We start from the raw sequence: 15,190 nt of genomic DNA, 5'->3' as shown, positions 1-15,190 counted from the left end.
GGCCACCAAATTTTCATAGTAAGCTTTTTTTAAAGTTTTATTGAGACTTCATTTTCCAAAAGGAAATGAATTTGTCTTGCAATCAATATAATTTAGGTTAAAATTTTAATTCTCAATGTTTTTTAGAAGAATAAAGAGTAAATCAAATGATGAATTGAGAATGAGCATACTTTTTCTGAGAAGAAAAGAATTATGACAGCACAATAACACTTTTTTCCCAACGCACATTTAACCTAGCAACATGATTTCAAAGGTTTCACTTTGCAAATAAACTCAACAATTTTCCCAACCTATTCGAATTATATTCCTTTGGAGATCCATCAGTCAAAATCCTTGCTAATTTTATCTTCTTTAGTAATACACAGATATAACTCTATCGAATCCTTGTTTTTTAAGGATGCACAATTCCAGCTTCAACCTGCAAGAGAACCAGCCTCGTATTTGCACTTACACATGATCAGATCAGTATCTAACAAGTTGATATCCATCAGCAAAATAACACAATGGGCACAGACAGATGTTAGTGTTAAATAGAGCAGGATTTTTGATAGGAGGGTCAGTTCATTAGTGAATATTTTGATATTAGATAACTTTTGCTTTATTTTATCAAACTTCAGACTATAGAAACTCAGAAAAGAAAAAAGTAGAATTTGAGAATATTTCCTTTTCACTTTAAAGTTAATGACTCACTTTTATTGATAGGTCGCAGCATACATATTTGTGAATTCAGGTTCTTTTTTCTGCAAAGCTTTGTAGAAAAGTATGAGTGTGCTTACGTGATATGACGTGATCCATGTACTGAGGCAAGTAAGGAGCCCAGGCATCAATGGCTTCTTTCCGGCCTGCCTGCTCAATTCTTCTCAGTTCCGCCAGTAGCAGGGCCTGTGCAGCTTCTCGAACCTAAAAAGATCACAGATCCAAGTGCAAAAATAGAAGCTGATTAGCTGAGTGCTTAGAAAGTTCATGAAATCTGGCAGGGAAACATAAAAACCACATTTATTTACATGATAAAAACTACTAATCAAATAATGAATTAAATACTTAAAAGTAGAATAAAGTGGATGCCAGCAAATCATCACACATTTTAATTAATAAACTCACTGAAAATTATTTTAGCGCTAATGACGAATTATGTTTGAATATTCAATCAGCTTTGGGTTTAAAATTTCATTTTCCAAAGCATTTCTAAACTTTAATGTAGCATTTTTAATTTTAAAATTTCTATCTTAGTAATATTGGTAAAAGTCATAGTTAAAACTAATAAATTTGTTTTCTCTTTTAGTCTGAAGAAATCTTACCTTATCCAGTGAATTTCTTCATGTTACATATGCTAAATAGGTACTATTTACACAAATATGTAAAAATTCACAAAATTCATGTATACCCAAAGAGTATTTCAACAATTTATTTTTAACAAATAGGCAAACACAGTCCTGTGTAATGGCACAATTACTTTTAGTTCCATAGAAGAAATTATTTTTCAAAATTGTATTCATTTTTCTTTCACTGTGGCATACAACTATTATTCTGCAGTTTTAGTTTAGTTTTATTTTCTCAAAAGTGCCACAGACATGAGGTGAAAGAAAATAATTAAGTGATGGACCAATTTATTAAGTCTTTATAACTGAAAAGACAATTCAGCAGCATCTGAGTAAAAAATTGTTTTAAATGACTTTGGAAGATTATTCAAAATATTATTCAATGAAATCCATGATAATTTTAGTACTCTGCAATACCACTTAGAGACCAAGAAAAGGGAAAGTGTGTTAAGCATATTTATATTTGGAAAATGAAGCATCTTGAATAATACTAACTGCTACTGCTCTACAGGTCAAATGTCATAATAAGGAAAGTCTCTATAAGAACATTTCCAAGTACCTGGTGATAGTATATTTTGATTAATATCTAATACAGCATAAGTCCATTAACACAAAATAATGGCTACCACTTACTGTGCTCCTACCATGTGCCAGGCTCTGCACTTACTGTTCTACTTGCATTATCTTATTTGATCCTGACAGCAATCCCACGAGGAATACATTATTATCCCCACTTTACAAATGAGCTTCAAATAGGTTAAGTAAATTGGCCAGGGTCACAAAGTTAATAATTGGTGGGACTGATATTTAAACCAAGGTCTCTTCTAATTCCAAGACCATCTCCTTTTACAATAACACATTGGACTATAGCTATTCACTTAGAATTTGATTGATGTGATTACACTGAGTGTGATTTTGGGAGAGGGGGGGTTCTGTATTTGTTCGTGCATTTGCATGTATGAACTGTACAGAAATCAAAATGCTAACACTATTCCATAAAGTATATAAGACTTTTTATCAAACAGTCACTGTATTAAAAAAAAAATGAATAAACAAGCTGAAAACATTAATGGCAAATATATAAACTGAAAAAAAAATCACAGAAATCATGAATTTGTGTTTTCTATCACAGAATGAATAGGTGATAAGTTGAATAAACATTGACATTTTTAAAAATTTACATCTGACCAATGCCCTATCATATTTTGTTTCTGTCCCTATCACATTTTTGTTTCTGTCCCTGTCACCTCGACATTACCTCCAAGCACCGATCTTGCCATCTTCGGGCCAGCATCTCTAGAAGGGGAGGCCTGAATCTCTCCAGTCCCAGCAGATCTGGCAGCATAACGCAGTGCATAGCAGCCAACTGGCTCCACCCTGTTAAAATGCAATACATTATAAATACTTTAAACATTCTGGCATTCCCTAAGTCAAACGTTTCTCTTTACATAATATACAAAAATAACAAAAAAGAGCAGATTTGCTAAGTTATGTTTAAAAATTATTTCTATTTAATATTCGGCATTTTGTACAAAGAATTATAACAAATGTGTTTTATCCCCATGTATTTGGTACCTATAAGAACTCTCAAAGTCTTAAAACAAAAATAAATTTTCACATAAAGTATTTCCAAAACCACAAGGAAAACACATTTCCCTTCGGTCCCTTCAAAATAACACACATATTGAGAAAAAGTAAGACACAAAAATAAATACATTCTAGAGCTACAGACTTGAAGCCACTGTCAGATAAAAAGGTATTCATACAGATGTCCAAAGACAGGTTCATGTCACCAAATGCAAGGCCATCTGTGTGTGCCAGCCAAAAGAGAGATGTCTTCCCTTTTTCTGTCAGAGGGTCTTTTATTAAAATACTTACTGACCCTTTTTATTTCGCTTCCTCTTCTTTTTTTTTGTTTTTTTTGTTTTTTTAAAGACAGAGACTCACTATGTTTCCCTAGCCTCAAGCAATCCTCCTGTCTTGGCCTCCCAAAGTGCTGGGATTACAGGCAGGAGCCACCACACCCAGCCACAGATCCCTTTTCTAACAAAATGAATAGAATATTTAATCATAGTCATAACTGACATAAGTAGTATATTACCAATTTTGAGAGAAAAAAAGTGAATTTAGATATTCCAGTAACATAAAACTTGACAATTCAAAAAAAATATTAAACATCATTAACTCTAATCTATGGGACTAAAAGTTATACTTTTTTCAAAATTCTTATTAATATGAAACTTGATTATGTGAAAAAAGACAAACACTGTATACCACTGCAATATTTTAAAGTACTAGTATACAGACATTCTCAAATAATCATTTCAATCCTATTTTAAAGGTATGTGAAAAATATATACACAGTAAGTGTCTCATTCGTACTAAATTATGTATGAGGCCACTATTAACCCACAATAATTACCATTGCCTCCTGGGGATAATATTTAAACACAAATAATCAAGAATGGTTGGGGGAAAATGTCCACTACCATGTTACAAAGTGAGTCATCTGTGAACAAATAATTTTAGCATGAAATAATTTAAACTGCAGTTTTCTAAAATAATGACAAACTTCTACTATAAAATTTAAAATGATCACTGCAATTGTTAAAAAGAGAGTGAGTCAGAGAAGGAGAAAGAAACTGACAGACAAATCAACTATCTAAAGATTCAGCCTTTCAGTGAATCAACTGAAAATAAATTATTATTTATTTTCAACTGAAAATAAATATGTAAGGATGTTATTTAAGGTGAGAACACATATTTTAGACTATAATTTATTTATAACAGACGAGATAAAATTTATATACATATATATGTAAATACATATATATCTCAATTGCTACCTAGTAATTTCCTAAACTGTTTTAATGTTTCATAGAAACATGAGCTGTGTTTGTCAGCTAAATTTTAATACGATGATTCTCACCGAGGTCCAAAGTCTGACAGCTTATTTTTGGGTTCAAAGTGATTATCTTTTATAATAACTTCACATATTTGACCCTAATTATTGTTGCTAATATCCAGTCTTAACATACAAACCTTAGTACGATTCTAGACAGGGAACCAAAAATGTAGTTATACTTTTAAATACGAATGTTTTCTTCCTAAAGAATGGTAATTGTTACATGGGTTCTGCTCTTTATAAACCTTGCAACCTTTCTTATTTTTGAATGGACTCATAATATTACCTTTTTAATGAAGAGCCAGAATCATCCCGAGCAGTATTTTAGATTTGATAAAATTTCTTTCTTTTCATATTACACAAACTGGTAAAGATTGACACCACAATAAACAGTGGCTGTAAATCAGAGCTCATAAGTTTCATTAAGCTTCCAGGTAGTACAAATAATCCCAGACAAGTCTTGTAGAATAAATGTTTGTAGATCCCAATTACATTTTCAGAGATCCAAAAATACTTCCCACATTTGTTACTCCACAGAGATAATATGATAGTCCAACTCAATCTGAAAAGTTGAAATTATGAATTTTTGCCTCAGTTTAAAACAGAAATAGTGAGGAAGATAAACAGGTAAAACCCTAACAGTCTACAATCACTAGTGCCAATCATCAATCTGAAGACTTTTCCACTCAGAATGTGAATTAAGAGACTCCCTCAAACCCCCTCTAACCAGGACACACAGGTGTGTAAAGACAGTAAAGTGTGTCTGTCACAGAGTAACGACAAATAAAATAAATTCATTAGCTTGAATGCAATGAACGATCACATGGCAAACACCATTATGCAAACAAATCCACCTTTAACACCAACTTCACATCAAAGATGAGCATCTTTGCACTTCCTTAACAGCATTCTAGATGATACAAAACATGGTTTATCTTGACCAGAATGAGCATTACATTTTTATTACTGGCTCTTTCCACTGACATTAGCAAATAAAGTTATAAATGGGAACTTTAGGATACCATATGTAACAAAGCAGACGAATGTATAAATCAGGTAAAAAAAGAAAAAAAAAGAAAAAAAAAGAAGAACAAGTCTGTTAGAATAAAGCACAGATTGAAAGTTGTTAGGAAGTTGAGAGAGAATACCTTCATTGACTAAGAAACAGGTATGTAAAGCAGGAACAGAAGCAGGGTCAGAGCCAGAGCGATCAGCATCAGACCGAGCGGAAACAACAGGTGCAGCGACTTGCAGAGGAAAACAGAGAGAGAAAGAGGAGAGAGTTGAGGTGCAGCAGTTTCTGGAAAAAAGCTCAGTATTAGTGATGAACGAAAAAGTTGGAAAAACATAACACATAACGAATGTAGAACTGAAACATAATGCTTTAATCAGAAGGGCATGATCGTTAAAGATTGCAGGAAGAAAATGATATATTTTACTGAGTAGCAACCACAATGCAAAGTAACTGTCTCTTAATGTCATAATATATGAATAGTACAGCTGAATGATGTGTTGACTGATATCAAACATAGCTCTAAAACAACGAAGGCCATAATGACAGAATGACAACATATTAAGAATCAGCAAGAATGTTATTCAATTTTCTAAATGTACCACATAATGGAAAAGCTTGTTAGTCTTCATTTTGTAAATTACATTTTTCTAATAATTTCTTCTCTGTTGTTAGGTGCAAATTATAATACTGCACACCAGTATTCACCGAGATCATTTCAATTTTCCGTATTCATTTTATAAAAACTCGATTAGAAATATCCCAAGATATAAAGACTCTATATACTGCTTAACTCTTATTTCATTTATTGGAGTTTAAAGAACATTTTTATGATAGTTTTATATACTAAAAGTAATTACTGTGAATTTTATATTTCTTACAGAATAGATGCACCAATTCCCTCCCTGCCCCATCCCCAGAAGTTATGCTGCCAAGAAAATGTTTCAGCTTAAATTATCATATGAAAAAGCAAAAGGACCGTATGGCACACACATTCTACAACTGGAGGTCAATGTTAAGATTTAGAGGTCACCATTTGACACTTCCTTCCTATGGAGAAATTACCATATGTCATGCACAAGCATCTTCAAATTAATCCCTCTCCTTTCTTCTGTCATTGCACAGCAATAGGTTTGGGCTCCTGAACAGATTAAGCATTGTCTGCTGAATGATATGTTTGCTTTTCATGCAGTGAAGTTCTTTTGTGACAATAGGACAGCTGCATGAAAACAACTTTTTCATAATTTCCACACGAATGCATCATAATGTCAATCAGGCGCGTGTGAGGTAAGCAGCAGAATTAAAAGAAATCCGTGAAAAGTAACACAGACAGAACTCTAACTCCATAAACGCTAAGAAGCACATCTCACACACATGAAAGTTTTATCTGGAGAATCATAGCTCCTTACTATTACAAGAGGCCTGATTTTTGTTCCTTATGAAATTATAATTATTTTATAATGTTGTACTTATGAAATAAATAGAGCTACTTTTAATTGTATATTTCATATGATCTACAAACACCATGATAAAGTAATTTTGCAAAGAAATCTCAACTATTTCTATGTTCCGTGGAATAATTTTATTTTTATCAATTTTAATTACCAATTCAATGGTTACAACCTATAAAATATTCATTTCCCCAAGCAAAATTTGGTAAGCCTTGGTGACAAGGAGTAAATTTTTAGGTTTTAGTTTTCTTGCTAACAAAATGTTAAGAAAGTTTCTCTGGCAGCTTCTAACAATTGGGACTTTTCTATAATTTCACTTTTTAAAGACATGGTCAGCTGGGCACTGTGGCTCACACCTATAATCCCAGCACTTTGGGAGGCCGAGGTGAGAGGACTGCCTGAGCCCACAGGTTTGAGAACAGCCCGAGCAACTTGGCGAGACTTCGTCTCTACAATAAATCAAAAAATTAGCTGGGCGTGGTGGTGTGTGCCTATAGTTCCAGCTACTTGGAAGGCTGAGGCGGAAGGATCGCTGGGACCCAACAGGCCAAGACCGCAGTGGTTGTGAGCGTGCCACAGCACTCCAGTCTGGGTGACAGTGAGATTCCAACTCAAAAAAAAAAAAGGGAAGAAATTATCATCTCTGGAAAGGCTATGTTAATTATGTGTGATGTTACCCTTAATTCTGAAAGGACACTAGAATGAGAGGGTAAGAAAATTCAATACAAATGAATAAAAATTTAAGATTGAGAGCTCATTACCCTGACTAGGTCAAATAAGTAGAGAGTCTGAACCATAATGTTAGAGTCCTCTAAGTGCAATGTAAAAGGGTTCTACAAATGGTACCGAAAGAACTACTAGAACAAGCATATGTCATAATAGAATATTGTGCAACATATACAATTATTTTTTAAGGAGAGAAAAAATCATATTTTGAGTATTTTATATTTGAAGTCATATTTAAATGACATTTCATATATAAAATGTATTTATGCGTATCCTTTAATAAATTCTATGGGTCCTAAAAATTTTTACAAACATACTGTAATAGAAATCAAGGAATCAGATCTACTGTTCTTAAATTACCTCACAACTGAAAAGGAAAAATCTAGAAACACCTTCATAATTATTTGAGAAATTACAGCTTTTACAACTGTTCACATATAGAGAAATCAGCAACTGAAATTAGCAAAAAATTTTATCATTTCCAAGAATAAAAGCTCAAGATTTAATAAATAATAAATCTGAAAAGTTGTGTGTGACACTGGATATCAAAGATTTACACCATTAAACATAATTAAGCATTTGATTTCTTAAAATAGAAAAGCTGCTACATCACTTATCGATTTGCTTCTCTTAGTAAACGTCAGCAAAATGTAAGGAAAAACAGTTTTAGCACAGTTTCAAAATAGTGACAGAATTGTCTGTTTCATTATTTTACCTGGGAGGGAACGTTAAATAAGAAACTTTGCAGCTAAGAGCCTCTTCAACTGCTTACTCTCACATGGAAAGACAGATGAAGATAAACAAACTTGTGTGACAACATGTACATGCACACGTCTGTTCTAGCTTCCCTTTAAGTGGCACATACATACGTACTCAAGATTACAATATCCACCGTCTCTGCTTTTGAACAAGTGTATTTCAGTTTTCATTTGAAATGTGATTCGAAATTCCATTTATCCCTCTTCCCACTGCGAAACTGGAAATATATATAGGACCGCCAGGTGCAGTGGCTCATGTGTGTAGCCCCAGCACTTTGGGAGGCCAAGAGGCAGGAAGACGGCTTGAGCCCAGGAATTTGAGACTAGCCGGGGCAATATAGCAATACCTCATCTCTATAAAAAAATTAGTCGGGCTTGGTGGCACATGCCTGTAGACCCAGCTAATCGGGAGGCTAAAGCAAGAGGATCACTTAAGTCCAGGAGTTTGAGGCTGCAGTGACCCATGATCGTGCCACTGCCCTCCAGCCTGGGCGTCAGAGATTCCAACTCAAGGGAGGACAGGAGGATGGGAGGGAGGGAAGAAGAGAGGAAAGAAAAGAAAAGATATCTGGGACAGAAAATTAACATACTCTGGGTGGCACGCACTCCCTACATATTGGTCTAAATCTTATTAGCCTCCTTGTACCTAAACGTAAATAGCCCTTTTCAATACATTTTTCATAGGGGAAAAAAAACACCTCTAAAAAGTACCAAAAAATGCAATGCTTAAAGAAGTAAAGTTTATTCAAGGCTCATCACTAAAAATAAACAGGATTATTTCACAATGAATCACTTTAAAGTATTTCATGGTAATCATTATACTGTGGGGAGGGTGAGGAGGGTGGGAAGGAGAAAGGAAGAAGAAAAAACATGAAAAAATGATAAATTAGGAAACTTCATAGATCCAACACCACATACTTAACACAAAGGCACTGGGCACTGCGTCTAGAATAGTCATCATAGAGCAATGTTCACCTTTTGATACGCTTCCTTTGTATTTAAACTTTGATGTCTTAGATCTGTAGATTGACATTCTAGCCATCTTTTAAATCAACACGAAACATTAGGATAAATCATTAATTCCAGTTTCATGACCACCTTTTTAATGCCTGACTTTTGGCATACAAACCTAGATGCAACATCCTGTTTGATTAGGCAGACTATATGGTATCTCCAGCGCTTCATATAATTGTCATAGTGTAGTAACTTTGCTATGAATGCAATCTTGGCAAGAAAACTCTAATTCTCCTTCTAATTCCTTTGGTTATCTGAAAAATTCCCATTTGATATTTCCTAATGCCAAAATGATGACAAAAAGCTGTATCAATAAATCTATTATCATGACCAGAAGGTCAGAAAACAAATACACTAGTAATTAATGATCTTTAAACCTTCCTCTCTAAAGAAAGGAAGCATCGGGCCTTGCGTGTGAATGTGTGTAGTGACTTAGAACCCTATTTTAATGCTGTTTTTAGCATCATACTATTGAACCCAGATAAAAATCAAAGTGCCTTCATATGGGGTCCTATTTCTACTTAGGCAACTAAGTCCGGTAAATAATTCTGCAAAATATGCTTGATGAGACAGAATCATCTAATTACTGATTTTTAAAATGCTTATTTTTCTATGCATATTTTATATGCATAGTTTAGCATATTTTAAGGCACCAAGGAAGTAGGAAGCTCATGCAACATGAAAGGCAATAACACCAGCACACTGTTTAATGAGTCAAACAGTCTAAAAAAGATCACTTGGAAAGACAGGATTCCCCTGTCCATCCCCAAGTATGGCTCCTGAGAGGCAAGCATTTTCAACCCTTTTCACTACTTCCTCCAGTATTTACTTCCATGTCACTAAATAATATGCTAATCCTACTGTTTCTTGACTCACCAAATTAAAAAATAAGCTATTCGGTTTCAACCAATACTGTGCAAGATGATGATTTAACTCTGACAAATTATAGCTCCTAACTAACTTCCTTTTCTTTACCTCAAGTTCCCAAATAACTGCATCATAATCTTTGGTTATATCAAGATTATGTGTATTTCATCTCTACAGAAATACATAGAAATTCATAGAGAAAGATAAGTGCCTCTATTTGTATAGACATACTGCTCAACATTGGCCCAAGATAATATTTCCTTTCTTGAACAACTTGCTATTTTTTTTCTGAATTGAGAAATTATCTTGTTTTGGTCATTTTCCTACTTTTTCATTTCTATGTACCTATTTCTTCTTCTTAAACCCTTTGACCGTCTCTCAACGATTTTCCACAGATCAGTGTTATGTTTCCATGAACCGCCTCTTTGGAAGTCATTCCATGCCCTTGCATGTGTCTGCCACATGGCTGTCATCCTGAGACTCCACTTCACCAGCACCTGCACACCCTCCCTCAACGGACGGATGAGAGACAAAGTGAGCCCGGCGCTTATCCCAGCTCACTGCCTTAAGGGAACGTCTCGGCCAAGATACAGGGAGAATGAAGTGAGCAGCAGCTGGTGGTTCCCTAAGTTCAGGAGGCAACGCTGAGAGGCTCGGAAAACCAGGGCAGCTAGAATCCCTGGGACTGAGAGGAGAGAGCAGCAAAGGTCAGTGTCCCTCAGAGGGTCCCCCTCAAGTATTCGGCAGAATTCCCGTCAGCACATACGTGTAAAGAACCTAGTAGGAGCTGGGAGAAAGCCATCTGAAGGGTCCAAACAGTGCCTACTCCCACAAGCCTAACTGGAAAACCCAATTCACCGGGCACTGGATATTCAGGACGGTCTTGCCTTAACAATGGGGAGTAATTCACCTTAGAGTACTACTCCAAACTACCTAACATCACAAAAACAAAATCAGAAAAAAAAAATTTCCACATAACTTAACCACATACCGTAACAAAGCTCAAAAAGATTAAGAAGAATTCAAAAATATCCAGTACCCAATCAGGTAAAATTCAAATATCTGCCATCTAAGCTAAGACTACCAGTCATACAAAGAGGCAGGAAAGCACAGTGCATAATGAGGAAATAATCCATTTAAACCAACCCAAAACTGACAGAGATTTAACGATTATAAGTAAGGATGCTAAAACAGTTATCACAAGTGCAATCCATATATTCAAAGAAGTTAGGTAGAGACAAGGAAGATATATTTTAAAAAACAAAAACAAAAAAGACCCAGTCTACAGTCATACAACTCTGAATGTGCCCAATCTCTTTTAATCTTGGAAGAAAAAGGGACCCCAGTGAAAACTCTGGAGACACAAACCACAATGTCTGAGATTAAAAGTATACTGGAAGGGATTAATGGCAGGTTATAAATATTGCTGAGAAAAGACTAATAAACTTGAAGACATAGCAGTGGAAACTATCTCAATCAAAACACAGAGAGGAAAAATAATCAAAATTTAATTTTTCTTTGAGTCGGGGTTTTACTCTGTCACCCAGGCTGGAATGCAATGGCACAGTCATGGCCACTGCAGCCTCCACCTCCTGGGCTCAAGTGATCCTCCTGTCTCAGACTTTTGAGTAGCTGGGACTCAGGCACATGCCATCGTGCCCAGCTAGAATCAAAATTTTTTTAAAATATCACTGATCAGTGAAATAATTTCAAGCAGCCTAATGAACATGTAATTTGAGTCCCCTGGAAAGAGGAGAAAGGGAAGGACAGAAAGAAACAATGGTTGAAAAATTTTCAAAATTGATGAAAACTATAAAATAAGTTCAAAGAACTCCAACCACAAGAAAACAGAGAACACTAAACTAAGGCACTGTATAATCAAATTGCTAAAAACTAGTAATAAAGAAAAATTATTAAAAGCAGCAAGAGTAATAAAGTAATCTTACAAACAGAGGAACAAAGAGAAGAATGACATCAGATTTTATGTTATAAACAACACAAGCAGGAAGACACTAGGGTATCATCTTTAAAGTACTAAAAAAGATAAAAACAGTCAACCTAGAATTTTATACAGGAAAAAATACCCTTCAAAAACAAAGGCAAGGCCGGGCGCAGTGTCTCATGTCTGTAATCCCAGCACTTTGGAAAGCGAGGTGAGAGGATCACCTGAGCCAAGGAATTCAACACCAGCCTAGGCAACATAGCGAGACCTCGTCTCTATACAAAAAATTAGCCAGGTGTGGTGGTGCATGCCTGCAGTGCCAGCTATTTAGAAGGCTGACACAAGAGGATCACCTGAGTCCAGGAGTTTAAGGCTGTGTTCAGCTGTGATGGTGCTGCTGCACTCCAGCCAAGGTGACAGGAGTAAAGACCCTGACGCAAAAAAAACCCCAAAAACTAAAAAAACAAAAAACCCACAAAGCAAAGGATATCAGTAAGGACAAAGAAGGACATTTCATAATGACAAGAGTTAAATAATCAAGAAGCACGAACAATTCCAAAAGTGTACACACCTAGTAAAAGAGCTTTACAATACACGAAGCAAAAATGGATAGAAAAACAAGAAGCCCAGGTGCAGTGCCTCAAGACTGTGACCCCAGCTACTCGGGAGGCTGAGGAAAGATCACTTTAGGCCAGGAGTTTAAGATAAGCCTGAACAACACAGCGAGACATCAGCTCTAAAAATGAAAATTTAGATCCCAGCACTTTGGGAGGCTGAGGCGAGTGAATTGCATGAGCCTGCGGGTTCGAGACCAGCCCGGACAACTTGGTGAGATCTTGTCTCTACAGTTAATAAAAAATTAGCTGGGTCTGGTAGCGTGCGCCTGTAGTTCTGGCTACTTGGAAGGCTAAGGCAAAAGGATCACCGGAGCCCAGCAGGTTGATGATGGGGTGGCCGTGAGTGTGCCACTGCACTCCAGCCTGAGCAATGGAGTGATACACTAATTAAAAAAAAAAAAAACATTAGCTGAGCTAGGTGGTATTTGCCTGTAGTCCCAGCTACTCAAGAGGCTAAGGTGGGAAGATCACTTGATCCCAGGAATTCAAAGCTGCAGGAAGCTATGATCACATCATTGCACTTCAACTGACTCTAGCCTGAGCAACAGAGTTCATACACACACACACAGACACACACACACACACACACACACACACACACACACACACACAGCAAGGAGAAATAATCAAACCCACAATTACAGCTAATACCCTTGTCTAATTGACGGAACCAAGCAGGCAGAAACAATCAGCAAGCATATAGTAAACTTAAACACTAAACAACTTGACCTAATTGATATTTATGAAATACTCCACTCAACAACAGAAGAATGCACACTCTTCTCAAGTACACACAGTATATTGACCAAGTTAGACCGCATTCGGGCCATAAAACAAGTCTCCAAAAATTCAGAAGGATTCATACTGTACAGTATGATGACTATGCTTGAAAACTGCTAAGAAAATAGATTTTAAATGTACTTAATACACAAAAATGATACATATGAGAGATAATGATTACATTAATTAGTTAAATTTAGCCATTCCACAATGTATACATATATCAAAAAACCATGCTGTACACTATAAATATATATAATCTTATTTGTCAATAAATAAATCAATACAATGGCCGGGCTCAGTGGCTCAGCCTGTAATCCCGCACTTTGGGAGGCTGAGGTGAGTGGATTGTCTGAGCCCACGGGTTCAAGACCCGCCTGGGCAACTTGGCAAGACCTCATCTCTACAATCAATCAAAAACTAGCCAGGCGTGGTAGCACGCGCCTGTAGCTCCAGCTACTTGGAAGGCTGAGGTGGAAGGATCGCGGGAGCCCAGCAGGTCGAGGCTGCAATGGCCGGAAGCGTACCACTGCACTCCAGTCTGGGTGACGGAGTGAGACTCCAACTCAAAAAAAAAAAAAAAAAAAGAAAGAAATCAATACAATGAACTGAAAATTTCCCAAGGGATTCAAACCATGCAAAAATAGAAAACCAAAAGTAGACAGATCTGTTTCAAAAATAGAAACCCAAAACAAACAGATCCATGGAGAATACCCCAAATGTTTAGAAATTTAAATAACTCATTACTAAATTGCCCAAGAGAAAAAAACAAAAGGAAAATTAAAAGCACAACATAATAAAATATGTGAAAGGCCACAGAAGCAATACTTAGGGAGAAATTTGTAGCACTGAATGCCTATATTGGAAAAGAAAAAAGTCTCAAATTAATGACCTCAGCTTCTACCTTCTTAGGAAACTAAAAAGATAAGAGCAAAAAACGTACAAAAAAATAACAAAAATCAATGAAGAAATCAATAAGATAGAAAACAGAAAAATAATAGGTAGAAATCAATCAATAGAAAGAGGGTTCTTTGAAAAGATCTATAAAATTGCTGAACTACTTGACAGACTGATCAGGAAAAAAGGAAATAAAAAATATAAATTATATTTATCTATACAAAACCTTCCAGAAAATACGAAAAAAGGGATCATCTCCTAACTCATTCAGTGAAGCCAGCATTATCCTATTACAAAAATTGAACAAAGACCTTACCAGAAATAAGAACTAAAGACCAAACTCCCTCATGACTGTACACATAAAAACTCAACAAAATTTTGGCAAACTGTATTTAACAATCTATAAAATAGGTAATTCATCATGATGGAGTGTGGTCTGTATTGCAAGGTTGTCTTAAAACTCAAGTCAATATATTTTGTGGTATTAAGAAAACGAAGAAACATCATACAATCATTTCAATAGTTTTAGAAAAAGCATCTAAAAAAAAGCTAACATTCATTCATAACTTTTTTTAATCTCAACAAACTGGGAATAGAAGGGAACTTCCTCAACTTGATAAAGAGCATCTGAGAAAAACTTGCAGCTAAAACTATATTTTAAATAATAAAAGATTAAATGCTTTACCCCTCAGATTGGGAATGAATCAAGAATGTCTGCTCTAACTTTTTCAATTCAATATCATTCTTGAAGTCCTAACAGACATAATAAGGCAAGAAAAATAAAATAAAATAAGATGCATACCCACTGAAAAGAAGTATAATTATCTCTATTCACAGATGACATGATTTTTGACATACACACAAAGAGGAGTGGAAGATTAGTACGTGACCATCCATCTTAA

At 35.5% G+C, this 15,190-nt stretch overlaps 1 protein-coding gene across 1 annotated transcript in view; it reads right to left on the bottom strand.

Moving 5' to 3' along the window:
- Positions 1-726: 726 nt before the first annotated feature.
- The window catches only part of WDR7 (WD repeat domain 7), a 129,965-nt gene continuing 115,501 nt past the window's right edge, over positions 727-15,190 (bottom strand). Inside the window, exons 17-19 of the mRNA XM_021713839.1 lie at positions 5,373-5,471; positions 2,578-2,696; positions 727-900 (exon numbers count right to left, since the gene is read on the bottom strand). Coding sequence (XP_021569514.1) covers positions 727-900; positions 2,578-2,696; positions 5,373-5,471 — 392 coding nt within the window. The remainder of the gene's footprint in view (positions 901-2,577; positions 2,697-5,372; positions 5,472-15,190) is intronic.

Source organism: Carlito syrichta, unplaced genomic scaffold (genome assembly GCF_000164805.1).
Source record: "Carlito syrichta isolate Samal-C Ts95f unplaced genomic scaffold, Tarsius_syrichta-2.0.1 Scaffold304758, whole genome shotgun sequence".
NCBI classification, from domain to species: Eukaryota; Metazoa; Chordata; class Mammalia; order Primates; family Tarsiidae; genus Carlito; species Carlito syrichta.
This window is presented reverse-complemented; position numbering and strand designations above follow the sequence as displayed.